Here is a 26,812-nt window from a genome sequence, read left to right on the forward strand (position 1 = left end):
TGTTCCTCCCAGATGTCTTATTTCATATTGGCTGTATTAACATATAATTTGTTGGACTGAGGACGTTTAAATCAGGCAATCCAGATTGTTCTCTATAAGTAATCAGTCCTTTATTTAGTACTCTCCAATAAGTGCATCATCTGCACACTTAACCTAGGATTTTTTCCAGCCAGGATTATTGATGAAGGCATTGCTAGAACGAGAACTGACCAACTGAGGACCTCATGAAAAAAAAAGCCCTTTTGGTATTTCCTTACCAGCAAACACATTTTGAGATTTCTCATGGCATTGCTCTTCAATCTGTTTAGCACTTCCCTTGCGCTTGGTAAAGACTGAACTCACATTTTTACCATTAAAGAAGCACTTACCAAGAAGAGTTACATCCTCTGAAAAATATTTATTCTATCTCAACTATTTCCATCATATTTTGCCTATTTACATTTAGAATTGCAGTAAAAAGTCAGGAACCTTTAGAATGGGAAAACATTTATTCATTTTATTCATGCTTGAAAACAGCCAAACCGACTTTATCCAAATAATTAAAAAAACAACAAAACCACACATTTTATGGCAAAGACCAAGCCTGAAAAATGTCAGACACAGAGATGATGCTTTCCTAATGATGTGAACAACTGAAACCAAAAGCCAGAATAAAAGAAATTGTGCAGCTTAATCCTTACATCAACAGGCAAGCTAATTTGACTTTGTGTTTTAAATATATTAAATGCTGTTATGTGGCTTGGTAATATTAACTTTACATAACTCCTGGAGACTAAGAGAAGTTTCAGAAGAGAAAGAATCTAAAATTTAACATGGAGTTCTTTGCAGAACTACTGGTTTGCCAGTCTTAACATCAATCCTAGGTAAAATAATGAAATGTCCAACACTGAATTAAATTAATAAAGAATTAAAGGACATCCTGAAAAAGACTGTCAACCTTAATAATGTTTAGGGTTCATGTTAGAGAAGCAACTGACTATAAATCCCCTTTAGAACCATGAATATTAATTTTTAAATGTATGAACAAGACAACCACCACCTAGTTAGACTAAGGCCAAGTACAACCTGCTTGCATGGTCTTAGTTCAATGCAGCTAGCTACTGGGAGATGACTGAAGAGTGATCTGTAACTAGATACGGAGGAAGAGAATAAGTAACACCTCAGATTCCAGCTGGCTTCTTGAAGCCAAAGTCTTAAATATATTTTAAATTAAAGATTAATATTTTTGCAATAATGCATTTATCCATTGGAATAATGTAGCACATTATTATGAGATTATCCATTAACTGAAATCTTTAAATCAAGCTAACTAGTCTGTGATCTGTGATGAACTTACTGAAAGAAAATATCTTGTCCTGCATCATGAAACAAATCAGCATAAGGGACTATCAATGTGTTGAGGTTTTTTCTGGCCTTAATAACTGTACTAAACAGTCTTCCTTCTTCAGCATGTATCATTTACCTCTGCAGAATCAATATGTACCAACAGCCATGCCTTGAAAAGGACAATTAGGATTCAGCTGTATACAGAAAGGAAGGCTTTAGCTTCAGACATCTTACAACAGATTACTTTATATTCCTCTCCTGTACTATTTACATTTAGCATGTACACAAACACATTTAAAAGCACTCAAAGTTCTTCAAAGAAGAGGACAATAATGTATCAACCTTCAGTTCTAGTATTTATTTACATTCTACCCAGAGTTTCACAATTCACAGATGATATTGATAATTTTTTTGTTTACAGTCATGATGGAGAACATGTTTTCAACACTTAGTGTTTTGTTTTTAAGACCTGGCTGTAATATCTGCTCCTTACAAGGCAACGTCAGGTTTTTATTTTTAAAGTTTGCAGATAACATGCTAGTAAAACAAACAAACAAAAAAAAAAAAACAACAAACCCAAAACCAAAGAAAAAAGATAACAATTTCAGGCTTGGCTGAAGGCCATGGTCACTCAATCTAATCTCTCTATATGCAAGTCATGGAAATTGCTTCATCAAAAGAAGTAAAATACATCTTCTAGAAAAGTACCAGCTGTGTTAAAAAGTCCATAACCTCATTTGCCAAAGAGGCCACTGCACTAGAACATCTTCGCACATGCATTAGAAGCTTGTACAAAGGTCATAACAATCATCTGGCCAAATTTTCCATTTGATGAACCAAACTAAGATCCTCGAGCTTCAACAGTGTAATGTTCTTGCCAATCTACCTTCTGAACTGTCTTCCAGCAATCCTACGAACTCCTTCAAATGGAGAAGCTCCATTGGACTCTAAAGTTACAAGCCAAATTTAAAGGTAAGTTTTGGTTCATCTCTTACGATTACATTCCTCATTTCTGAGACCTATTAAACAGTACTGCAACTAGCTAACAATAACTTCTCAACACAGTAAGATGCACAACTCATTAATAACATGTTTTAGACTCTTTGGAAAACACTACCACAAAGTCTCCAGGCACCAGATGGATACTTCACACTCTTCTCCCAAATATAAAAAGACCACACTTTACTACTCCAGATAATTTAATCTGTCACTTCATGACAGAAGCTTCCTAAAGACTGCATCACCTGGTACCAGCAGGGAGCTTGACCATACATCTATATCATGCACTAACAATACAATTTGTTTTACTATTCAACACACGGAACTCTACTCTGAGACAGCTCTTAGTCAGACTGACATCCAATTAAGCCATTGCCACTGACCACTGAAAGAGTCCAGTTTTTCAACAGTGGTCTCCTCTTGAACCAATCAAGTGAGAGAGCACTGACACTTTTCAAGACAATCTCTGTAGATCACCCACCCTGAAGGCTGAGAAGACACTGGGGAAGAGAGGAAAAAAACCCAGTAATTACTTACTTTGGGAAGATGACAGTCATGAGCGCTGATGCATAACCAGGCTTGCACATTCCCTCTGAGAAATTTGCATACTTTGATGCCAATTCTGGAGGCCTGTGAAAAAGAAGTAAAGAGTTGGAACTCTGCTGGCTATGAACTGGCTTTTGCAATCATCATAATTTTTTTTCCTTCTAACTTCTATGAAAAACAGCTGTGAGGAATAACAGCAAACACAGGTGTTTATTTGCTGCAATATAGCATCACAGGAGAATAACAAGCAAAGGATTAAACAAATAAAAGATTAAAGATAATAAAGATAATAAAATAAAGGATTAACAAAAAAATGGGTTAAAGATATCTGAACTACACTTTAAGTGAGTGAGATGAGAAAGCATAGAACGGTTTGGGTTGGAAACAACCTTGAAGATCATCTAATTCCAACCTCCCTGCTGTGGGCAGGGATCTAAGAGATGAGCATCTAGAAGTTTTAATTCCAAAGACTTGCACTTGTGTTCTGACTCAGAATCTCTTCAGAAACGGCAAGAGGAAGGAAAGGCCTATTGCTGACAAAAAAGGTTTTAATACTAAAATGCATCTTCTTCTGATCCAGGCAAAAGGGACAGCAGGGTGTACAGACCACAACTTGTTGAAGCATTTCAGATATGAAGAAATATGGGAAATCTTCATCTTTATCAAATAAACTAATGTGTTACTGGATTTTTATTGTTTAAGCAACATACAGAAACCCCTAATACCAAAATCTTCAAAAACAAGTAGAAAGCAACTGGAATTTATCTGCAGCCACCACATAGTGAGTCATTGCTGGCAAACTTGTATAACTATTTCAACAGCAGGCCTTTCTCAAATGACCTCAGTGGTCACACAAAGTATCTTGTGCCACAAACACAGGCATTTCTCTCTTTTCTGATTTAATGGTGCTTTCATTATCAAATTAAAATGTCACTCAGATGCCCATCATGGTGTTTCTGCAAAAGAATAGTAGGCTGAAACCCTCATGCATTGGACCTGCACAGAACACCAATCACAACCGCATACTGATGGTGGATCTGTCAATTACAAAACCCACAGAGAGTCAGAGCTGCTAAAGCCCGAGGGGCCGAGCTGTTAACGTTTCTTGGATGTGATGAAGTTCGTGATCCAGAGTGCCAGAGGCAGAACACTTCTCATAAGCCAAATGTATCTGCCATCATTCAACATTTGCTCATCTCCCTTCTTCTAGCCACATACTGAGTCAGCAGACTACACAGAACTAGAATTCAGCACCTGTATTTTAAACCCATCTTCGGACACATCTTGTTTAATTTCTTTGTATTAGACATTACAAACTGTCATTGCCAGTATGCTTATAATAATAAGCCTGTAATAGGTATAACTCAAAGCCAAACATTAAGACTAAAGCTGCATACAGCCTTGCTGTCAACCATACACCAAGTGAAGCTATCCAAGCTATCATCATTTTAGACACATATATTCATTTTGTGGGCTTTTTTTCCCCCCAGATTTACACATCTCACAATTTCATAAACCAGACTGCAAAACATCCTGCATGAAGCACCCCATGGAGAGCTACACCTTTTTCAAACAAAGCCAACTTTGTAGAATCATACTGCTGTTTGTAGGTACACATCTCCGTAACAAAAAGAAGTGTACAAAACTGAAATGCATGAATAAGCCTCTCCCCTTTGATGACAGTGTACTTACTACATACCTGCATATATTGCTGCTTCTTTGATTATGTTTCTTATTTCCACATGGAAGAAGCAGTCTTAATGAAGGTACAGTCTGCCTTTAAAGGCAGCCTAACAAATTACCAAAGCATGGTGCACAGCATTGCAAGAGTTTACGTTTGAGCCTCATTTGTAATCCTGAATGCTGCTTACAACAGAACTATGCACCAAACCAAACAACATTACTTTCTTAGTGCTTCACTAGTAAATAGCTTCATCTTGCTAGCTCCATTACTGTGCCTGGAATCCAAGGCTATGCTGATCACACAGCAAGCTGTTGTGGTAAGCCAGCCAGGGCTATCGTGACTGTTAAGACACAAAGGGACAAATCCCCTGTACATCATCCAGGTCCAAGCACATTATTCCAGCTCCCAATTCTCATGCTCCTACAGTTACAGTGAAAGCACCAATTGGGTTAAGGTAGTTAAAGAGCTAGTGGTGACAGCAGAAAGAATATAATGACATTACACTGTGCATCCTTAAATTTTGCTCAGATTTTGTGCAGGAAAACCTCGCTAAGACAATAAATTTATCCAGAATAAATTAGGGAAATAATTCATAGTAACTGTAAACACCTGCAGTTTTTAAACAAGTGCCTGAATGAGGGTGAAGCTAAAAGGAAGTAATGGGCTTATTCCACTAAAAAGAAAATGCACTGTTGCTTTTTCTTCTGACTTTTCTCCTGTGAGACTAGCACACATCCTGAATTCTTAAGATATTCTGTGCTTCGCTACACTTACGTGGCCATCAAGCTTAAAATTTCACAATTTGGGTCAGTTAAAAATCCAGCTGCTTTCAGAGGACTTAGAAAAAGTAACAAGATTTGTCCTTCTGCTTGCATTTGGCAGATGCGTGTCTTCTTTTAATCTCAAATATGAAAACGACACCATGGTTAATTCCTTCATCATGTCTTGATCAGGGACAGCATGTCACCCTCAAAGGACTGGAATTTAAACTATTTTTGAAAAGAAATTAGTAATACAAACTCAGAGTTTAGACTTAAAAAAAAAAAAGTCAACAACCAAGCTCATGTAATTGAATATTACAAACTCTGCTATAAGAGACAAATCTTGCCACTTTGCCTTCCACGTGGAATTTAAATTGTGCATTGTAAACATTGGAAAACTTCATCTGCTTGAGATCATCTTATCTGAGGACTGCAATTTGCTCCAAAACTACACGCCTGCTCCAAACAAGACACTAAGGAAGACACAACCAGAGTGGCTAAAGTGTACAGTTGTTTACATTTTAATTAATATCAAGATGCCACAGATCTTTGGTCTTTGTTTTATACATCACTTACAGCTTCCGGTCCTCAATCTGCTTTTTCATATCTCATAAGCTTGTAAAGCAACAAATCCCATTGCGGGGGGACGGGACTCTGACATAAAACTATAAACTATCCCTCCTTCCCCAGCTGGCAAGAACTTGTATTAAAGAGATAGATCAGAAAGTAAGTGCCCCATCAACTCTTCCCTTCACTGTAGACTGTCAGCCTCACAGCAAATACTACCAGTTCAATTAAAGGCATGGGAGGACACCTTTAGCAGGTGTAATGATGCTCTCCTTCAGTTACTGTTCAGTCACTGCCAACAGCAGCTTTCATGTATATAGTACTCCATTCCCATACACTGGTAACAGTAAAATGTACTTGCACATCTGACTTTATACGAAGAGTCATGATACATCCTGTCATTTTGACAGGTGGGATCTCCTTAAGTGCAAGACACTATGAAAACAAGACGAGCTGATGAACCCCTGGCCTTGGTACATAGCTGGAACTCCATGTTCAACAGGAGCGCAGCAACTCCTGATTACAGCTGTGTTAGAAGTTTCTGAATTGGGTCAAGAATTACACGGTCTGATCATGTGATATTTGCTATTTTTCTAGTTCCAGCTGAGGAAAAACTAAACAAACAAATGAAAGGAATGAGGAGAGAGAAAGAAGAGGAAAACAGAATGCTTACACTGAAAGAGACAGGAAATGCATCTATCACACTATGGCTAGCTAAATAGATGTAAATATTTTCAAATGTTACTTCAGTTTGTAAGCAAATTCCTCAAGGAGGTTGTGTGACCAAATACAAGAAAAGAGGGTCCAAACCCTTCTTTGTAAAAAGATATGGATATCATGCATGCTAAAAAATGTCCTGTTCTGCCTCTCCACTAAGAATTGGGGCTTCTCATAAAATTAATTTCTTAACAGCGAAGATAATCAACACATACTTCTATTTATTTGGACTACTCAAGAACACCAGCTGAAGAAGATTAGGTTACATTAAACTGGCCCAGGAAAACAAAGTTTTAAAGACATTCCGCCCAAACCCATGACACACCTCCATAGCTCTGAATGAAGGCACGACATGAAATCGATGCTCCCTGTTAGGAAATGCACACTAGACAGAGGGGCACTGGCAGCTGAAGACCACTACCACTGGCAATGCCATTCACCCTTTGTGAAATGTCATCTTTGCACACACCAAAGAGGTTTCCAACCACAAAAAAGGCATAAGGATCCTACTTCCTGAACAAATTCCATTCCTGGTCTTTGGCATACTAGGAATTAGATCACTGGGAAGAAGAAGGAATTTCAGATTAGTCTCAGCAGTGCTAAATACATAAACATCTTAAGAAATACAGCTGTGATTTCTCTATCAGAATGGACTCTAGCACTGTACCATCTCTGGTAGTCCAGAGAATCCAACAACCCTGCCTGGAGCTTCTCAGTTACTAACGTTTCATCAAACAATAAAAAAGTGTTGGGATCTCTGTGGATTAAAAAAAAAAAAAAAAAAAAAAAGAAAAAAGAAAGAAAAAAAGAAGCAAGTTTTCAAGCTAGAAAGGTTTTGTTTGTCTTAAGTAAATAAACAAAATGCTGAGTTTATAAAACCAGATTCAAAGCATGCAGATTAAAAAAAGTCCAAGAAAAGTCCATGGCACATTTTGCATGTGAGCTCATACTGCATACTCCTCCAAGAATTGAGTAATATCCCTGATCTGATCTCTTTGGTTTCTATAAGCTTTCTCCATTTTTAAAGATTTCTGTTTCTATTACATCTTACCTTTGAGACTGACCAGTAACACAAAGAATTGTGTTCAAATACACACAGGCAAGGAGTAAAGAAAACAGCCTACTTGAGGGTTTGTTTGTGTTTTTAAAGGAGAAAACAACTGGATGAAATACCAATTGTTAAACAAAAAGCATGAAATACAGAAAATTTATTTCCACAGAAGGCAGCCATTTAGCAAAGAAAGAAAAAAAAAATAAAAATCAAAATATGGAGAAGACTGCTCCCTGAGTTTTGAATTATTTAACAACTTGTAACTTAATAATGAAGTAACTTGCTGGCAACCAACAGAAATCCTGAAAGCACTTTACTGGACTTTTATCTATTCTAGTTTCCATAGATCCAAAGTTACTGATTTCCATCCTCAGCAGTAAGTATCAACATTCTGGTTTTAAAGACAAGAGACTAGGATGACCTAATGGAGGATAGTCACTTCTGGAGATGGGAGTCAGCAGTCAATGAAAACTCTCTTGATGGTCAATTGGGATTCCTACCTGAACTGCTTCCTGAAAGAACTGTCTAAAGCATGTCTAAATAAACTATTTCCCCAGAGTCAGAAATTATAATGTTCCTAATATAAGAACATGTAATTCTCCACATATGTGATGATTAAATGCTGTGATTCTCTGTTTAAGAGAGAATTACAGTGTTAGCGCAAGTGACCCAATTAAAAATCTGATGGGTAATAAAATGCTAACCTATCACATCCATTTTTTACCAAAGGAATGCAAGAAGATAAATTGAAATGTCATAATTTTGTTGCTGTAACCCTTAGGTATTCATCACCAACCCTCATCTGTTACATCTACAAACAGACAATGCTTTCTTTGGATTGGGAACTGTGTTTTTCCATTTGTAGTGTAATGAATCCAGCAGTGTAGGTCCAGAAGAGACAAACAAGTGCTAAAGAGATGAGAAGAAATAATTCAACCCGATCTCAATCTAGGAACCCTCTGCTCAGGCTAGTAGGAATCAGTACATCTGAAACCAACAGCTGTGAGCATAAAAAAAAAAAGATCCACTAGGAGTTCCTGAAGCATCCTATCCAAAATTACAGTTTAATGCCAGTGGATACTACAGTTCAGTAGATTTGAATGTCAAAATCCACTGCTTAGCCATTAGTTTTAAATGTCAAATGAGAAAATCAGTTACACTAAGGAACTGATTTTAATCACCACATCTTTAAAAATGTACTTTATTTCACTGCAGAACACAGGCTATGGAACACTCCATTTCAGTGTTTAGCTGGGTGTGACAGCACACTAGCATAGCAGAATGCTATGGAAAAGATCAGCAGTGATTTATTATTCACTATTTCCCATATAATCAGAACATCAACAAAAATTATCCTAAAGACAGTAAAACTGACAGAAGGAAGCACTTCTTTCATATAATATGCAGTTAATTGGTAGATTTCCTTACGTCAGTTGTTATAGAAGCCAGACGTACAGATGGGATCAAAAGCTATTAAGAGGTCTAACAGCATCCACAACCCCTTCCTTTGGAAGGAATACCAAAGCTTCCTCTCCTTGGAAGCTGGAGACCAACACTGGAGCAAGAATTGCTTCACACTGGTGTACTTTTCCTCCTTCCCTGAACAACTGTAGGGAGCACTTTGAGACAAGACCTTGAGGCAGGTGAATCAAAGGATCCTGGTCATTTTTATCTTCCTGCAAAGGAAGCTCAACCCTTTCTGTTGCAGTAGCAGATCTATTGCACAGGCAGCTGGCAGGGACCAAGCCTTAGGTAAATAAACCCTACTTGGAAAACTCTCTTTTGCTACCTGATAGCAAATCTTTAACCAGAACAGCTCACAACACCTTCCCTTTTCAGTTCCTTTGGTAACTTTGCAGGGGTAAGGGGGATAAAGGTTCCCCTTTAACCATTTCTTAGGAAGATCTGAACAGCCTAGGAAGAAATAACAACGTAACTCCTCTCAATCAAAGAAAAAGACTCTGGATATGGTAAGGGCTATTTTTTTCCTTTTTTTTTCCTTTATTTCTGAGCTGGACTGAAATTGGAGGAAAACAACACTGGTTAGTGAATAAATTGCTTTAGATGGTACACAGAGGTGACCTCACAATTGGGGAATGTGGTTTAACAGAAGTTTTACAAAACACTGTATATAGTCATGAGGCTTTGAATCTTTCTCACTCTTCTTTCTGAAGCAGCAACCCCCCCCCCCAAAAAAAAAAAAGCTATCTTCACTGACCCATACTGGAGACATATGAACTCAAATAGACATCAATTAGTCTAGTAAGTAACATACTGAAGTCTTAGGAAGGCTACATATTGGGAGGAAAATGTTTCCTTCAGAAACCTTGCTGTAAATATAGAATATAACCTTGACCTGGAGGAACCTTTGCAAATACTGTGACTAAATCTGCCCTCACAAAGTAACAAAAATCCAAACTGCTTTAGGGTAAATAATTAAGAATAGCCAGAACTGTTAACAGTAGGAACAGCTGCAGAGCCACCCACACCAAAAAATGTCTTCTGTTTACTCCATACATTGTTCTAGTGAATGCTCTTCTGCTTACATAACTCTTTTTTTCACTTCAAAGAGGAGCTGCTGTCTGAAAAGGCCATCCAACCAACTTCCAAACTGCCATAGGTAACCACAGTGACTCAGAGAACAGAATAAAGTTTGTCTCAAACAACTTAACAGCCCAATTAATCAGACCTTCCTTCACCTTATATCACCCCTAACTTCACTGAACATCAGTACTGCATGAGAAGGAGGTTATTCGTGGCTCTTCAGAAGAGAAAGAAGTGGTATTCTAAGATGTTTGGTGCATAGGTTAAAGGAGAATGCCAAGGCTGAGAACTGAAATCGGTTTCACTTTTCAACAAGACAAATCCTATCCTCTCCTCCTTGTTAATTCATCAAAATAGCAACACTTCACAAAAATTACTGATGTTCAATGATAAAATAGAGCTTTGAATACTGCACAGATCGGGGTCTTTGACTCAAACATTCACATGACACAATCACATTCGGGGATTTCTGCATCCAATGATGTAAAAAAGGGTCACTAAAAAACAATAAAAAGGGGCAGGAGGAAACCACTTGATGTTTTGCAGCTGTAGAGGACACCATTCACATTTTTCAGGTCTTCAAGGTAACCCTTTTTTAATGAGCCAGGGAAAAGATACTTCTAAGTAAGAATTAAAAGGTCTGAAATCAAGCAGAAGTATCCAAACACTTTCAATATGCAAATCAAAACATTTTGTTTGTTTGCTTTTCAGTTTATCCTTCTTTAACAAGCCAGAACAGATTGCACAGCAGACAAGGAAGAAGCAGCACATACATGTTGTCAGTTTTCTGTCCCTCCCTTTGTAGTACTGATTCTCATTGCTGAGAGCAAGACTGGGGCTGCAGCAAGTGTTAGAAGTAGCATTTCTGCCTGTTTTCATTTCTGCTGTGAGCTCAGAAAGAATCACATGGGCTTCTGTGTAATGTAAGAGTACAAAGTATTTAATAATGGGCTTCTGTGTAATGTAAGAGTACAAAGGATTTAATAAAAGTTAATTTAATCGTTTGGTTTTCTCACAAAACAACTAAGAAAACCTCATCTGAGCCTCACGATTTAAACATCCATAACTTCAAAAACATCTTCCAGCAACAGCTACAGAACATGGCACATCAGATGCAGCTGTATAAGTATCCTTCCTGCTGCAAGGTAGCCTCCATCATATTTTGTTCACTGCAGTGGGCATCACACAACACCAGCTCTCCCACCAGCCCCTGTCAGGTCCTTTAGAGTACTTCTGTGGTGCAGATTTGTCAAGATGTCAGGAATGTCACGCTTCCTCAAGGAAAAAGCATATTCGAATTTTATCACCTTAATCAAACTTTACTTTGTCCTTCAGTCCTAGAACAACTTCACACAGTAAAATAAAGAGATTTTTGTTAAGCAAGACCTACTGTCAGGTTTCCAGTCATAAGACTTGGAATAAAACAAGTAAAATAAAAACCACTTCTGGATTGTATTTATCAGGGTTCCTTCAGTCACTCTCGCCCAGAGTTCCTTTAACTTAACACCTCTGTAGAAAGCTAATGGACTGTGGTTTCACAGCATGTCACTACCTGGCAGATCACCAACCTCTCTTCCGCTAGGCAATTCCTCTCAAGCACAACAATAAGGCTTCCTGCTTTCTTTTAGCATAAATGAAATAATGTTTTCTTACCTAACAGATTATTAAGAGTTTTAATTAAATTAATTAAATAAAAAGTATTAAAAGTAAAAGATGCTAAAAGCATGTGTTGGTTTTATTGTCCTTCCCCAACATACAAGAAATCTGTATGCGTGTGTTCCACCAAACTCTTCCCTGCCTTGATGACCTACTACATATTCTTAGAATTTATAAATGGCATTCTTAGCACATACAGAGAGCAAAGCCTTGACGTCTCTGGTCACATTACAGCAGTGTGGAAGACAAATTTAGAGGCAGACTGAGTAACGTGAGATGTCTCTTCCCATACACCCCATTTACAAAACCTCCTCACAGCCAGCTACAGAAAAATATAAATTAGGAGCTGACAAGTAAGCTATGTCTAGATACCATAGCACGAGTGTTCTTCAGAGTGACACGTTTCAGAGGCAGTCTTGATAAACAGCTTAACATTCCCTTGCTGGAATACATCTGATTTCCATTCAACCATCGCATGAGGATTCCCTAAAACAATTCAAAGGGGAAATAGAAGGGAAGAACATTTCTCTTTGGAAGGGGAACCATGCTGGCCTGCAATAAGGTATCTGTGTCAAGCCAGGCAGGTGCAAAAGAGTTGATGTTTGGTGATCACACACATGCCTCTGGGATTTCCAACAGAGGGGACTCTTGCATCAGTTTAATGATAAACTCACAACTGCTTTGATTCAGGATAAGCAGCAAGAAAATTACCCGTTTCCACAACGTGTGCATGACAACTACCAAGAATACAATGATGAACGTTAGTGTTTGGCCAATTAGAATTAAAATGAAATTAATTTCTTTAATGGTCTTAACGCAGTATCCCTGACCTCTTTAACTGAAGTTTTGGGAATGATCTATTTGCTTACATAGTCCAATCCATTCAATTTTCATAAGTTATTCAGAGAGCAAGAAGGTTTTCATAGGAGGACATTCAGTAACTAGAAATTTAACAAGCTTACCAGTGCAGAAGCTGGCCAAACCTAAAGCAATTTATCTCTGAGTTTCAGAACCGTTTTCTAAAGGAAGAACATTAAGCATGGCTTTTTATATGCTCTTTTCCCAAGAGGATAAAGCAACAGGAGGGCCCCATGTAATTTATGAGTTTACAGATAATCCCTGAATTGGGTTTTGCTACTAAAGTAAATTTAGCCTTCTGTGAATGCAACAGCTGTCAAAATTAATGCTCAAACAACAGTAAATACAAACTTGTAAAGTTAACTAGTTGTAACTATATCCACCCCAGGAAAACAAACTTGTAAAGTTAACTAGTTGTAACTATATCCACCCCAGGAAAAGAAACATACATTTAATTAGGTTAATGCTACTGTCATGAAGAACTACAGCAAAGTAAGTGTTCCACCTTACAGATATGGAGTGGAAAAAAGAACTGAGTCTTTCCTTTATAGACTTACCAGATTTTATGCAACTAATCTGGCTGGCTAAAGAGCACAAGATGTACAAACCCAGTCCTAAGAGGAACATATCAAAAAAGAAATCAAATCTCACGCATACCAGGCACTTGCATAGACATTCACTTAGAGAACAAGCCCATCTAACAAAAAGTGTTTTCTATTTAATATGCACAATAATTGGAATTATATGTATTACTTTTTATTCTCCCCACTTTTTTTTCTCTTTCTTTTCTTTGGCGGAAACTCATATTGGCCATTATGTTATTGTGTTCAGTGGCCATTATGCTATTGTGCTCAGAATCAAAAACGGGTTGAAAAGCTTATGAGTCATTCCTTTTTGCTTTTAAAATATTTGTACGTCTACTTTCTGCCAAGAATAGAGAACCCCTGGTGTCTAAAGATTAATATAAATCTCTAGCAGTCCAAAAAGTCTTCAGCTACTTCTTCAGAAATTCCTGCAAGCACATCCAGACATACCAATCCTAAGGCACATAAACCCAGGTATCTCTGCATGATTTTTTGTTGTCAATATTGAGGAAGGCACTTTTTTTTTCTCACCCAAACATAACAAAACTCCATGTATCTACTGAATACTTCTTCCTCTTCTATAAATACATTATCACTGTTTTCCCTTATACTTTTGGTAAAACTGTTTTTCCATGAACATTTCTTTCTTATGAAACTAGTCTTGTTGTGGCAAACAGTATAAAGCTGCTCTAAACAATACCCAGCTATTCATATTTTTTACTTTACATTCTTTTCCCACATGGTTTGGTTCATAATTACTTCCAGCTTCAGGAAATGGGCCCTTTTAAAAGCACCAAACAGAAGTTTTTGACTTTGTATTTAACAAATCAAGTAATGAATCAGTTCTAAGTAGCCAGTAATTCTGGCTTCTGCAGTCTTTATCTTCTTCATCAGCTAAATTGTGTCTAACACAAGAATCCCAAAGCTAGGTAACAGAGACTCATGTGGGAAGTCCTTAGAAGAATTCCAAAGGATCAAAATGGAAAAAAACTAAAACGAGCTAAGAGTAAAACAAAAAACGTGGATCATAGTTACACCCCACCCAACCCACGTGGGAGGTTTGATGGATGAACAACAAACAGCTCAGTAATTGAATAGCTGTGAATAGCTAGGGTTCATATTTGAAGGACTCAAGCAATTAGTATAGATTGGAAGAGATTAGGTAGAAGGACACGAATTAAAAGTCAAAAGAAAAATCTGAAAGAGAAATAAATAACTAACTGCCAGGAGAATACCAATGTCAAAGTATGCTAAGCCTCAAAATAATCTTTCAGAAAAAGCTTCAGGACACTCTTGCTTGTGATGGTCAGAATCCCTCCACTTAGCCCATGAGACACAGTCTTACTCCTGTCTAAGCAGGATGGGAGATCATTGGGATTTCTCATTTCTTTTCCCCCCACTCCCCCTCAGGATCACAGGAATACAAGAAGATAAATGGGAAGGAAGACAGAGCAGAAAGAAACCCCACAGCAGCAGGCACAGGGAAAGTCCAGCATTCCAACACGTTTATTGCTTATTTTTACAGTGCTTAATGGCAAAGTACCACACATAGACACAAACAGTTTCAAAGAAACCTCCCGCCCCAGAAACAAAATAAGGGGAAGGGGCTCTCCTTCAGTTCTTAATTATTAAAGCTCTGAAGTAAAGAAATTTCAACAAACAGAAGTAACCCAATCTGTGTGTTTCCTTAGTACAAACTCCCTCCATTTTTACAGTCTTTTCAAAGTCTAGATCAAGTTTCGCTTGAGTTTGAAGGGTGAAGGTTGTTATTTCTGGCTTCTTTCCCTCCACCCTCTCCAAAGACCCAATTTCTTTGTCTTTTCTTCTAAAAGCAAAGTTTGGAATTATTATCAATATTCAACAAAAATCTTTGTTGCACCTCCCAAATCTACTCTATAATATTGAAAAAAACTTGTAAATCATGAACCACAGCATCACAAAATGCCTAGCAAAGCACAGAGCCCACAGGAAAAAACATTCCTCCTTTTAAATACTGACTCAAAATTTCCAAGGTGCACAAATAAAATATATACTGTATATTGTATAAATACAGTGTATTAACTATGTTAGTAGTATGTTATTGTGGTCAACCATACCGATTTTACAGTCTTTTTTCTAAGTGAGAGGGCTAGCAATCTTTTTTGCCTGTTTTTACCTTTTTCTCAAGTTAACACATAATACCCACTTTATCTTTTTGTTTAGGTAAAGAATTATTTCAGTAAGCTTAAGCACATCTTCTAACATTTTCAAAACTTTATGGAGGGGGATCGGTTCTTCCATAGTCAAAGCCAAACCCTGGGATGCCTCCCCCATCATTTATCAACTGAGATTTTAACATCCAAGCCTTTGAGCTGACTGTGGCAGCAGGTGGAAAGATCCACCATCACCTAAGAGGAGCTTTTTTATGGCTGTTGCTTAAAAGCATCAAACCACTAATATAACTGGTAAAATACCTTTGAAAATAGCTTTTGAAGTATGAGTTTGAAACAATGATAGAAGCAGCAGTCAATAGCTTCCATGTCACTGAGTAAATGGAATGCCAGGAGAGGATGGAAAGCTAGTACAGAAGCACGATGGCAACAACATGAGGGAGAAGCCCCCAGATCACATGAGTTATTACAAAATAGGAGCTTTTCACATGTGCAAGACAAGTGAATATACACTTGTAACCTGCCAAGCATACTCAGAGTAATCATTAAGGTCACTAACCCAGCTTTCATTGTGTAGTAAGTGACAGAATAAAGAATGACTGCACAACCTTCAGCTGGACCTGCTAAATGTGCATTAAGATACAGTTATTAACTTTAATAGAATTACACTTATGAAGATAATTAATTACAAAGATAATTAGCTACATGATCATACACTGATCCTCCTACAGAATCTCATGGAATTCAAAGTAAACAGATTCTGCACAAAGAATGATTCAGAATTTGCAGAGAATGAGACTCATCTTTCTAGGATCTGGCCAGCCTCAAAGATCTACTACAGTATAAACATTTAATAATAATAATAATAAAAGCATGCAACCCTTTGCCAAGCACAGATGCTACAAAGTGACTGCAAATCTTGGTATTTGGTGGCACCTAGTAAGCCACTGGCTGAGACACTAATGTGATTGATGGCCTTAAGTTGTTCAGGAACTATTGGCCCCTCTAGGTATTAAGACCTGTGAATTGTACATATATTTTGTATAAGTATTTTTCTTACACAACCAGTAAATGTTGGATTTTATTCTTAAAGATTTTAAAACAGTCTGGTTCTGCTGCTTGGGAAGCCTCTTTACCTCGTAGAACTGATTGAACTGGCCTGTTTCTGTACTTTGCGTATATTTAGTATTGGTATTCTATTTTTTTTATGATGTTATGGTTGGTACAAGCATAAATAAAAGATAAACTCCTCTTGCAATAGGTCTTTTTCACTAATTTGGTCTTGAGGAGCCCTAGGTCTCATTTTGACTAAAGAAGCAACTTAAACTATGCTGCCTACAGATGTCCTCAGCTTTTCATTCACCCTGTATTTCATCAGCAATCCCCACCTGGATACCATCCTACTTTTTAAAAGTTAAAAGGATAACCTAAGCACAGGCAGTAGAAAGGAAGCATCTTCCTTCTTGATACTTTTCTTTCTGACAAACTCAGAGCAACAAGACCTCTGGTGAGAACTGGTCATTTCCACATAGCATCTGCACAGTTATCTTTAGAAATGGCCATTCCCTTCCAGGTGAAGTTTCTGGCCATACCACCCTCCGTAATGCTGTAGCAAAGCATTCATCAGACATACAGTTCCCACAGACAAAAATTTATCAAGTGCTTCTGACAGATTTTTCTTTACAAAATGAACAAATCTGGTTTCATTACCATTTCCCTGAACTCAAAGAGAACCAGTGAACAAATCATTCCATAGTTGTACCTATAACAGGATGTATTATACCTGAATAACATGCCCTGAGCATCTACGGAGTAGAAGGAAGACACTATTCATGTAATACACGAAAAATTGAAGATGCAAAGGTAAATGGGCACATTACTGTTTATTCAGATAAATACTTCCCCCTTACAACATCACTTAGAATGCAAGTAGGAGCACTCTAAGTTTTAATGCAGACCTACCTTTGCAGAAAATGTTAGTTCTCCAGTTCATTAGTTTAAATGACATCCAGTAACAGCCAGGAACAGATTTTGAGCAAATGAAAGATTAAGGGAAAAAAGAAAAAAAGAGAGAGAAACCTAACTGTTGCTCAAGTGCTTCAAGTCACATACAATTCTCACATGCTGTGAATTAAGTGAACCCTATGAAGTTATGATCTATGGCAAAATTCCACCAGAATGATTATATCACAACAACAGACGTAATTAAATTATTTCTGCCAATAAAATCATCAGTGCAGAACATATTACACCCCTTTCAACTCTAAGCAGGTTTTTTTTAACCAGACAATACTTTTACAATGGTACCATCTTGACTGAGTTGCAGAAACTGTTTTTAACCTCTGAGTTTCCCTGCATTCAGTGTATACTTGGAAAAAGTGTTTGGTACCTTGACTATACATGCTGAACTTGTGGAACAGCAGCAAATTCCTCTAGTCTATCACCCATTTTTCATTCAAAATTTATTATATTTTATGGTATTTTCAGCTTTTTTCCTGGCTCCCTTGCTGTTGACAAAAAAGAAATAATATAATAATTCAGACTGGAAGGGAACACTGCAGGTCATCAGGTCTATTCTCAAATCAGGGCCACTTTACTTCCACAGGATAAACAAGCAAGAAAACAGACAAATAACAGAACAAAAAGGAAAACAAAAAACCCCAAACAACCTAGAACCAACAAAGGACAATTACAGTAAAAAGACCAAACAAACAAACAAGTTATTTCACCTATGTATAATACTTGCTTTCTTTGCTTCATAACCTCATAGTATTTATTTTGATCATACTGATTTTATTACAAGCCTTTCCAGAAGCTAACTTTCTGGCTTTGAAAAGCAAGCATACACACTTAGGGTGCTACATAAATACCTTCTAAAGTGGTCAACAGAATCTTTCTTTAATAAAAAATATTATAGAGCTTTTATCATGGGGAAATTTTAATAAAAAAAAATAGGGTTTTAGAAGCCCTCCAGCAGGTAAAAACTTCAGTTGGCCTCAAACTGAAGTCTAAGAATGAGCAAGCCATATCTCAGAGAGATATAATTGAAATAGATAAGTCAGGAAAGAGAAAAAAAGGGACGCTTGAGGGGAAGGAAGACTCAATAGGATTGCTAAAAGTGACAAAGAAAAGGACAAGTGAACACAGAAGGAAGAATAGGAAACACAAGGCTGAAACCTTGGTTTGGATGCAGCACAGGCTGGTATTCAAAGCTGGTATGCCAAAAGTGTGTGGACAGTCAATGGGTGTGTTCAGTAACTCAGACATTACAAAATATGTAGTCTGGGGAAAAAAAATAATCAGACTACTTAAAAACTTTAAAAAAATATTCCCTTACCAAGACCAAGACATTCATTCAAAGGTCACCCATTTCACAAGTTTTGCTTTTACTTCTACATGCATAAATTGAAGATAATAAATCATCTCATCCCACAGTGTTGTAAGGTACATACACTGTTGCCTCTAAATCACAAAGATGTCCCAGTACTGAAAATATAATAAAGAAAACTGGTAAATGTGCAACCAGCATGGGCTCCAGACAGCATGCAACAAAAATGACACAGAACACAAGACCAGAAAGAAACCTTGACCAGCTATTCATGCAGTAAACACCATCCCTGCTGCACACTGAACAAGAACATGTTCTTCTACAGTATTTTTTTTCAGGTAAATTGCTAGAGTTGAGTTTATGTACCCAGATGCATCTGTAAAAGAAACTCCTACCTAAAGACTTTCTCATTTCCTGAAAATAGCAGTTCCCAACACATTTACAAGGCTTTTATTTTATTATGGAAGCTCCCAAGCTACTCAGCAAGACTAAACACAAAACTTCAATGTTACACCCTGTAAGCACAACAAACCTTTCTGAACATTAATAACGGTTTTTATAGTAACACTTTTATATCAACATTATACAGGGGCTGCATCCTCAAGTCATTCAAAGACACTAGATTGCTTCAGTGCCTTTTTAAGCAGTGGAGGCACAAGGTTTTTAGTAGTCTTTTTGCTCCCAATACCAAAATTTCCACAAGGCTGTTGACCTCAGAAACAGAGTCGCTAGTGACCCCTAGTGTTAAGAAGTTCAAATCTGAATTTGATTTATGGCAACAAGTGTGACGAGTATGGTTCAGCACTTTGCTGTTCTGACTTAGCAAATGGTCACTACCTTGTGTGGAGGTTCTTTCTGCTCCAGTTTATGAACAAAAATAGCAGGACCCATTTTTAAAGGAACAAGTGGAAAGGAAATAAAAACTTCTAAGCATCAGTAAATCAGACTGACATTCTTCCCACTTTCAAACATTTAATGCATTTTTCCTCATTTGGAAGAATAACAGTAGGATATCTAGATCAGACTGACAGTCATGGCTTCAGGTGGACATTTATAGCCTCTTGATCAGTCATTATGCAATTAACAGTGAACAGTAATCCAAGTTGGCCAGCAAAGCCTAGTGTAAGGAAAGAAGTCGTAATTGCAGAACTTTGCTGTCCCAGGTAGAAGTGTACAGTCCAGTGACCCAACTGTCCAGGTGACATAAGATTTGCTTACAACAGAAACAAAGAAGAGTCCTCCTGTTCTACTTACAATTTTGAGTCCAGGTTCAGGAGAAAGCCCAGTCTGTCATACTCTGGAAAACAAAAACAAGGGACACATTATCATAAAGACTGCAAGTGTCTCCTCTGCAAAAGGCACTAAACCCAAGAAGCAGCAAGTCCTTACAGAAGGGCAATGATTATTTCTAATTGAAAATAACTAAATCAAAAATTTCTAGTCACTAGCAACTGTTAGCACAGATTGTTACTTTAAGGTATTCCCAAATGAACATTTCTGAATCTCCAAAAAATACTAAAGCAAGAGAATGCATGGGTAATCATTAACTTAGAAATCACTAGAATTAACCAAGATATCTGTAGTCATTTAAAAAGCACTACTGAAACCACACATGCAGAGATAGACAAAGTTTTCCTGCCTACAGTAAAAATCATTTTCCCAGTAATTTCTATGACAAACGCTCCTTCTAGGTCCAGACATGGTACAGCTTCAAAGTTTTCTTGATTCCTTGTCTATTCCAACCCACAACTTTGTAATCAAGCAGCCCTTCTTCAAAATAAAATAATTCATGGTGGCAAAAATGCTTCAAATGAGGTGATGTTCAACATGAAGCTGCAAAGTCAGTTTATGCCACACACAGGTAACAGCTACCGAAATAAAGTTAACACTCAGAAAAACTGTAATTCCCCTATAAAGTAAGCATTGCATTCAGCATCTTTGACTACATTGTGATCTTGGAAATCAAATGCTTGATACAAAAAAAAACCCTATTAGAATTCACATGAGATGCATATGGAAAATGAAAAGGTGTAGTGCCCTTCTCGCACGGCTAAGCTAAGGGACCTTTGCACACTGAGGACCACTGAGTCTCACTAACATACAATGAAAAAACCACAATTCAAACAGAATTAAAAGATAATCCCTCCAGAGTTTACGCATCAGGATGCATTAAAAGTAATCAGAAAAAAACACTCCCCTAGCCTTTAAGAAAGAACTTAGTGGAAATAGAGACGTTTGCTTTCCTTATGGAACACCACAAGAAGTTCTGCTGCAGTACTTCACCTAAGATCACAAGCTTTTCATGCTATCGCTTACCAGCAGAATAGGAAAGCCTAAACATGTACCTAAGACAAAGCGATTGCACCAGATAGGTCAGTGTAAACTATGCCATTAACTTCAATCCCATTAAGATGTAATTCCTGAGCCAAGGGAAATATTATGTTTTACATAACTTAGTAACAGAAGTTGCAAAACATGTGCGCACTTGATACTGGCACATACTGCCCATTCTCCGCCAGCACCTGCATTCCACCCACCATCCCTGTTGTACTTGGAAAGCTAGAAATGCACCTGTGCACCTCCTCCACCTTTCATGTAATGACAGTCGCATTTCCCCCATATCCTGCTTTCCTCATAACTTCCTCCCAGTTTATTCCTTCTACAAGAAATTATTTCCTGTCCAACTTAACCTCCTCTGCATACAGGATGGTTATCCATTCCAGAAAAAGAAATATGTCTTTAATTTTTATTAACCCTTCCTCCTCCCCAAAACATCACCCATACCAAGCAAGCTGCAACAGAGATTATTTTTATTTTATTTATTTATTTATTAACATCCACAGCCACTGACCCGCCTGCCATCAGTGTTATCCAATTCGAGCTAACATTCCCTTCTTCCCAACAGGAAATACAAGAAGAAATGCAATAAGATACATCACCTCATAACTACAACAACATCCTGGGCTTTCTACTAATGCAGCACTTTATGAGCTTTGCAACCAAAGCACCAGAAAACACACACATACTACCCTAAGTGAACAGACGACATACCTCCATTGCAATGTTTCGTAAGATTCATCTTCTGTTTGTGACATGCATTTCACCTTCCCATGGTTTTAAGTGGTTACTTTTGATGTTCTCTGATGATTACTAACAGAGGTATAAAGCAATCTTATAAAATTAAGTATGTCAACTATCTCGCAACAGGCACTTCCAAAAATACTGTAACAAAACAAAATAGCATTTATGGTTTCAAAACAGATGCACATGTGTGCTCTTGATTTTCAGTAGGCTGGAAATTATCCTTTCAGGCTGTAACATCAAACCAGAAGCATCTATGCTCCTTCCTCTTGTTGGCTGGTGAAACATGCAAACTGCTTCAGGCAGAGGAATGCTGCCCTCCCCATGAGCCATCTCACACTCATTGACACTTCTGGAAGCCTCAGCATTACTGGCTTGGAGATTCATCTCCGTCACATACTGCTTCCCCCAAGAAAGACAACTAGGAGTGTTTAAGTTACAAAGTTAGCTTCCTTTTTAGCTGAAATCAGTCTTGTTACAGACTTCCAATGCCATTTAGCTGTACCACTACAAATAAAGGGGCCAGAGTGCAACAGTGCAGCCCACATGCTGGCTGGAAGCAGTCTGGATTCACAAAAGGCAAATAAAACCCCCAGTACCTGGACAAAGCCAAACATACATCACCCAGCTGCTGGAAAAGGCAATCCTTGTCTGAAGTTATGTATTTAATTTAAAACAAAATAAAACACAGATCCACTAAATCCAAGGCAAGTACAAGTGAATCTGAAATGCAGTATGGTCATGGTGTGATGATGACAGGAGCTGATCTCACAGCTTACTGCCAGGGAAAGGGGCAATCCCATTCCTCCTGCCCTTTCTTGCCTTGAAAATACTGGCTGCATGAGCCTACATTGGCACTCATGTAACTTCTCTGCAACCTAACCTACAGGTTACTTTCACCTTCCACCAGCTCAGTTTAAAACCTTACTCACCAAGTTAACCAGCTGATACACAAAAACATTTCTTCTCTTTTTCAAGCACTGGGATTAAGAAGTGCTAGAATATTGGAGAAAATAAGAACAAAATAGCTAAGGAGAACAAGGAAAAAAACTCCAAACAGAACTAGTTTGGACCAGCTGGCTGTGTTAACTGTGGTCTGCTGTTGGCCTCTGCCAGCATCATTTTTACCTGGTTGGTAGGTCTGATCCAGCTCAGGCCATGTCTGGCCCACTGGTCTCCAAACAAGGCATTTATATAGCTGTGTGGAATAAGATTATTTTTTTTTAAGCCAAAAATGCATAGAAGTATTAATAAACTTATTTTGCATTCACTAAAAACATCATGGAAGAATCTGAAGAAGGCTTTACATTTTCAGCCCATAAGAGACTGAAAGGTCCATGAGGGGTAAAAGTAACAGTATAAGAAGAGAGCAAGGCAATCTAAGGACCAAACTCACTTGTGCTGGGAAACCACAGATCTCAGCTGACAATGTGGTACAGTAGTGTACAGAACACAGAAAGGAATGAACATGGGAAATAAAGTTTCATCATGACCCGTACGAACAAGAGGTCTTCCTGGGTCAGAAATAAAATGCATTTCTACGTTTCCAGAAAGATCAGAATTGAGTAAGAATCTAATAACTGACACCAATTTCATAAGAAAGCATGTAATTAGGGTTATAAGAAGAGAAGTACAGCCAAGAAGCAATTTCTATGAGTGAAGCAAATCATGTGCCAAATTCAGTGCTGACATTAGCATGGAAACTTCTCTCAAGTATCCAACAGAAATCCAGCTACCAGGCAGCAAGTGAGAAATACATTGTCCCATGTCTGCAAATTCCAAACAGACTACTCAAAAAGCCATCAAACACAGTGTACAATATCTATCACATTTTAAAACTGTATTTTGCATCTGTAGCCAATATATCTACATGCAAAATTTTCCCCTACTAATTTTATGCTACTAATACGAAGTCAGCATTTCAGGAATTAACTTGGCTTATTGGTTTTAGCCTTCCAAACTGTCCGTAACTTATTTCTCTGCTGACTTGAGTACTATTCCTTTAGCAGCTGGCTACTTGGAAGGACAATATAAATAACTTCACCCACAGAAACAGAACATTAATTTAAGCTTCTTTTAAAAGATGGGCTATATGCAGTTCTAGTTCCCTCTGTGTTTAACTGTTAATTGCAAGTACAGGATGGAAGGCAGAGGGTTCAACCAGTATGACACTCAAGAGACAGGAGTCCTACCAAGAACAGGTCAGACCACCCCGATACATTTCATCCTGTCCAGTGAAGTTTGTATAGCTGGAGAAGCAAAGAGGCAGAGGAGCCTGTAAGAAATACATGGAGTGGGGAAGGGAGTGCACGCAATGAAGTAGATAGCATGTGGCTAATCCTCATGAGTGGAGAGCTGGAAATAGGCTCTGCAGTGCATACATGTGGCTGCTGTACACAAATCGACAATATTAAACACTGCTGAATATGAGGGGAGATGAGGGAGGCCATGAGGGGTGAAGGGCAGTCATGAGAGGAGATCATGAGGTGAAAGGAGGGGCAGCCATGAGGGGAGATCATGAGGGGAGAAAAGGGGTGGCCATGGTGGGGGGAAAGGGTGATTGTGAGGGGAGATGATGAGGAGAGAGAGAGGGCAGCCATGAGGGGAGGTCGTGAAGGGAAAGGAGGGGTGCCACGAGGGGAGATTGTGAGGGGAGAGAAGGGCTGGCCATGAGGGGCGAAGGGCAGTTGTGAGGGGAGAGGAGGGGCAGCCATGACAAAAGATCATGAGGAGAGATAAGGAGTGGCCATGAGGGGAGATGAGGGGTGACTGTGATGGGAGAAAAACGGCGACCATGAGGGGCGATCATGAGGGGAAAGGAGGGGCGGCCATGAGGAAAGATCATGAAGGAGAGAAGGGACAGTCATGAGGAGAGATTGTGAGAGGTGGCCATGAGGGGTGAATGTGGTTGTGAGGAGAGATCACCAGTGGGGAGGGAGAGCAGCCATAATGAGAGGTCATGAAAGGAAAGGAGGGTTGGCCATGAGGGTTGAGGGACCACTGTGAGGGGAGACTGTGAAAGGAGAGGAAGGTCGGCCATGAAGGAAGATCTTGAGGGGAAATGAGGGGTGGCCATGAGGGAAGATGGTGAGGGAAAGACAGGGCAGTCATGAGGGGAGATTGTGAAGAGGAAGGAGGGGTGGCTATGAAGGGAGATCGTGAGGGGAGAGGAAGAGCGGCCGTGAGGGGAGATTGTGAGCAGAATAGGAGGGGCAGCCATGAGGGGAGATCTTTAGGGGAGAGGAGGGGCGGCCATGAGGGGAGAGCATGAGGGGAAATTGTGAGGGGAAGAAGAGGGGTGGCCATGAGGGGAGATTGTGAGGGGAGATGAGGGGTGGCCATGAGAGGAGAGCATGAGCGTAGATCATGAAGGGAAGAGGAGGGGCAGCCATGAGGGGAGACTGTGAGAGAAAGAGGGATGCCCACGAGGGGAGATCATGAGGGGAGAAGAAGGCAGCCATGGGATGTGAGGGGTGGTTGTGAGGGGTGAGGGGAGATCCTGAGGGAAGATGATGAGTGGAAAGCAGGGGCAGCTGTGGACTGTGAGGGGTGGCAGCCATACAGTGTGGGCAACTGTGAGGGGCAGATAAGGCTTGGCTACGAGTGGAGATCATGAGGGGCAGCCATGAGGAGACATCTCGAAGGGAAATCAGTTTGCCCTGAGTGACATGGTTTAGTGGCGGGCTTGGCAGTCCTGGGGTAATGGTTGGACTTGGTGATCTTAAAGGTCTATTCCAACCTAGTTGATTCTATGATTCTATGATCAGCTGAAAAGAACAAAAGATTTTCTTCCAGGGTTAAAAAATATCACTTAGGATTACTGAGCAACAATAAAAGTACTGGACAAACAAGGACTTAATATTGCATCCTTCCCTTAGCATTTTCACTTTAACCCCTTCAGTGATAGAACTTGCTGATGAAAGCAGCATTTCCTGAGGCTGGATAACAGGCCAGGGGGGAGGGCTGCAAAGCCATAAGGGGTAGAGCTGACCCCCCCTGGGCTCCTCAGCACTGTCTGGCATAAACGGCAAGCTTGTCTATGTTCCAGCTTCCTCCTCACCCCCATTTACTCTTTTGCATGCAAGTTTAATGCCTTTTTCTCCAGCTTGTCCAAGTGACATCAGAGAGAACCCCAACTATACTGCTAAGTTTGGGTTTAGGGTTCTGGGTGACCAAAACCCTAGACCAGTTCTTGGTGCTCTTCCCTGCTCAGTAAAAATACACAGAAGCAGCAGAAGTGACATCTGTAGCCCAGTACTGGAAGCATGCCTCCCCAGTCCATGTCTGCATAGCACTATCTACCCATCTGACATCCCCACCATGTGTGTAAAAACTGATTCTTGAACAACTTCTAATGTAGCCTCATAGTAAAGAAAGCTTTAGCTTTCTTTTTTTCTGGGGAGCAAAAGAACTTCATTAACACTACTACTCTGTCAGTAAAACATGGAATTTGACATCTATTAAGAATGTTCACAGACTGTGCAACTGATCTAAAAAACACCATTCCTGCTACACCAAGCTCAATATTCATTTTCCAGATACTGCACCTGATGACAACAGCCATATCTGATGGGAATGGATACACCAAGCACTATCAGCACAGCTGAAATACAAACCTGTGAGTTCTAAGTGGTGAAAGGAGCAATCTGTCTCCAGTCACAAACCCCTGCATACCCTGGTAACACTGACAATCATGAGGGTACTACTTACTGATGCAGATCTAGCAGCAAAAGGAAGTAATTTCCAGCTCCATACATTCAAGGTGGTTCCCCCTGCCTGTAATTCCTGACTGGGGCCCCCAAAGACATCTGGCTCAGCTTTGCATTCTGAGGAAAGCAATACACCAGAGAGGTCTCCTTCCTTAGACACTGCAACTACATTATAGGCACAGAAAGAATAAAAAAGCAATCCCTTGATGACAGCACTGTATGGATAAGGAAGGTTTTTCACCTCCTTATCT

General features: G+C 39.0%; 1 protein-coding gene across 6 annotated transcripts in view; it reads right to left on the reverse strand.

The window, feature by feature from the left end:
- Positions 1 to 26,812, reverse strand: part of ST3GAL3 (ST3 beta-galactoside alpha-2,3-sialyltransferase 3) — a 205,250-nt gene that overhangs the window by 120,295 nt on the left and 58,143 nt on the right. For 3 of the 6 annotated variants that reach the window (XM_061345031.1, XM_061345033.1, XM_061345030.1), the window contains 2 exons: positions 20,026 to 20,068; positions 2,863 to 2,955 (listed from right to left, as the gene is read on the reverse strand). In XM_061345031.1, coding sequence (XP_061201015.1) covers positions 2,863 to 2,955; positions 20,026 to 20,068 — 136 coding nt within the window. Of the gene's footprint in view, positions 1 to 2,862; positions 2,956 to 20,025; positions 20,069 to 26,812 lie in introns of those variants that run through there. The other 3 variants (XM_061345034.1, XM_061345032.1, XM_061345035.1) reach the window with 1 other exon arrangement.

Source organism: Neopsephotus bourkii, unplaced genomic scaffold, assembly GCF_033783945.1.
Source record: "Neopsephotus bourkii isolate Nb327-2 ecotype Australia unplaced genomic scaffold, CSIRO-AGI_Nbou_v1 NB_234, whole genome shotgun sequence".
In the NCBI taxonomy this organism is placed as follows: domain Eukaryota; kingdom Metazoa; phylum Chordata; class Aves; order Psittaciformes; family Psittacidae; genus Neopsephotus; species Neopsephotus bourkii.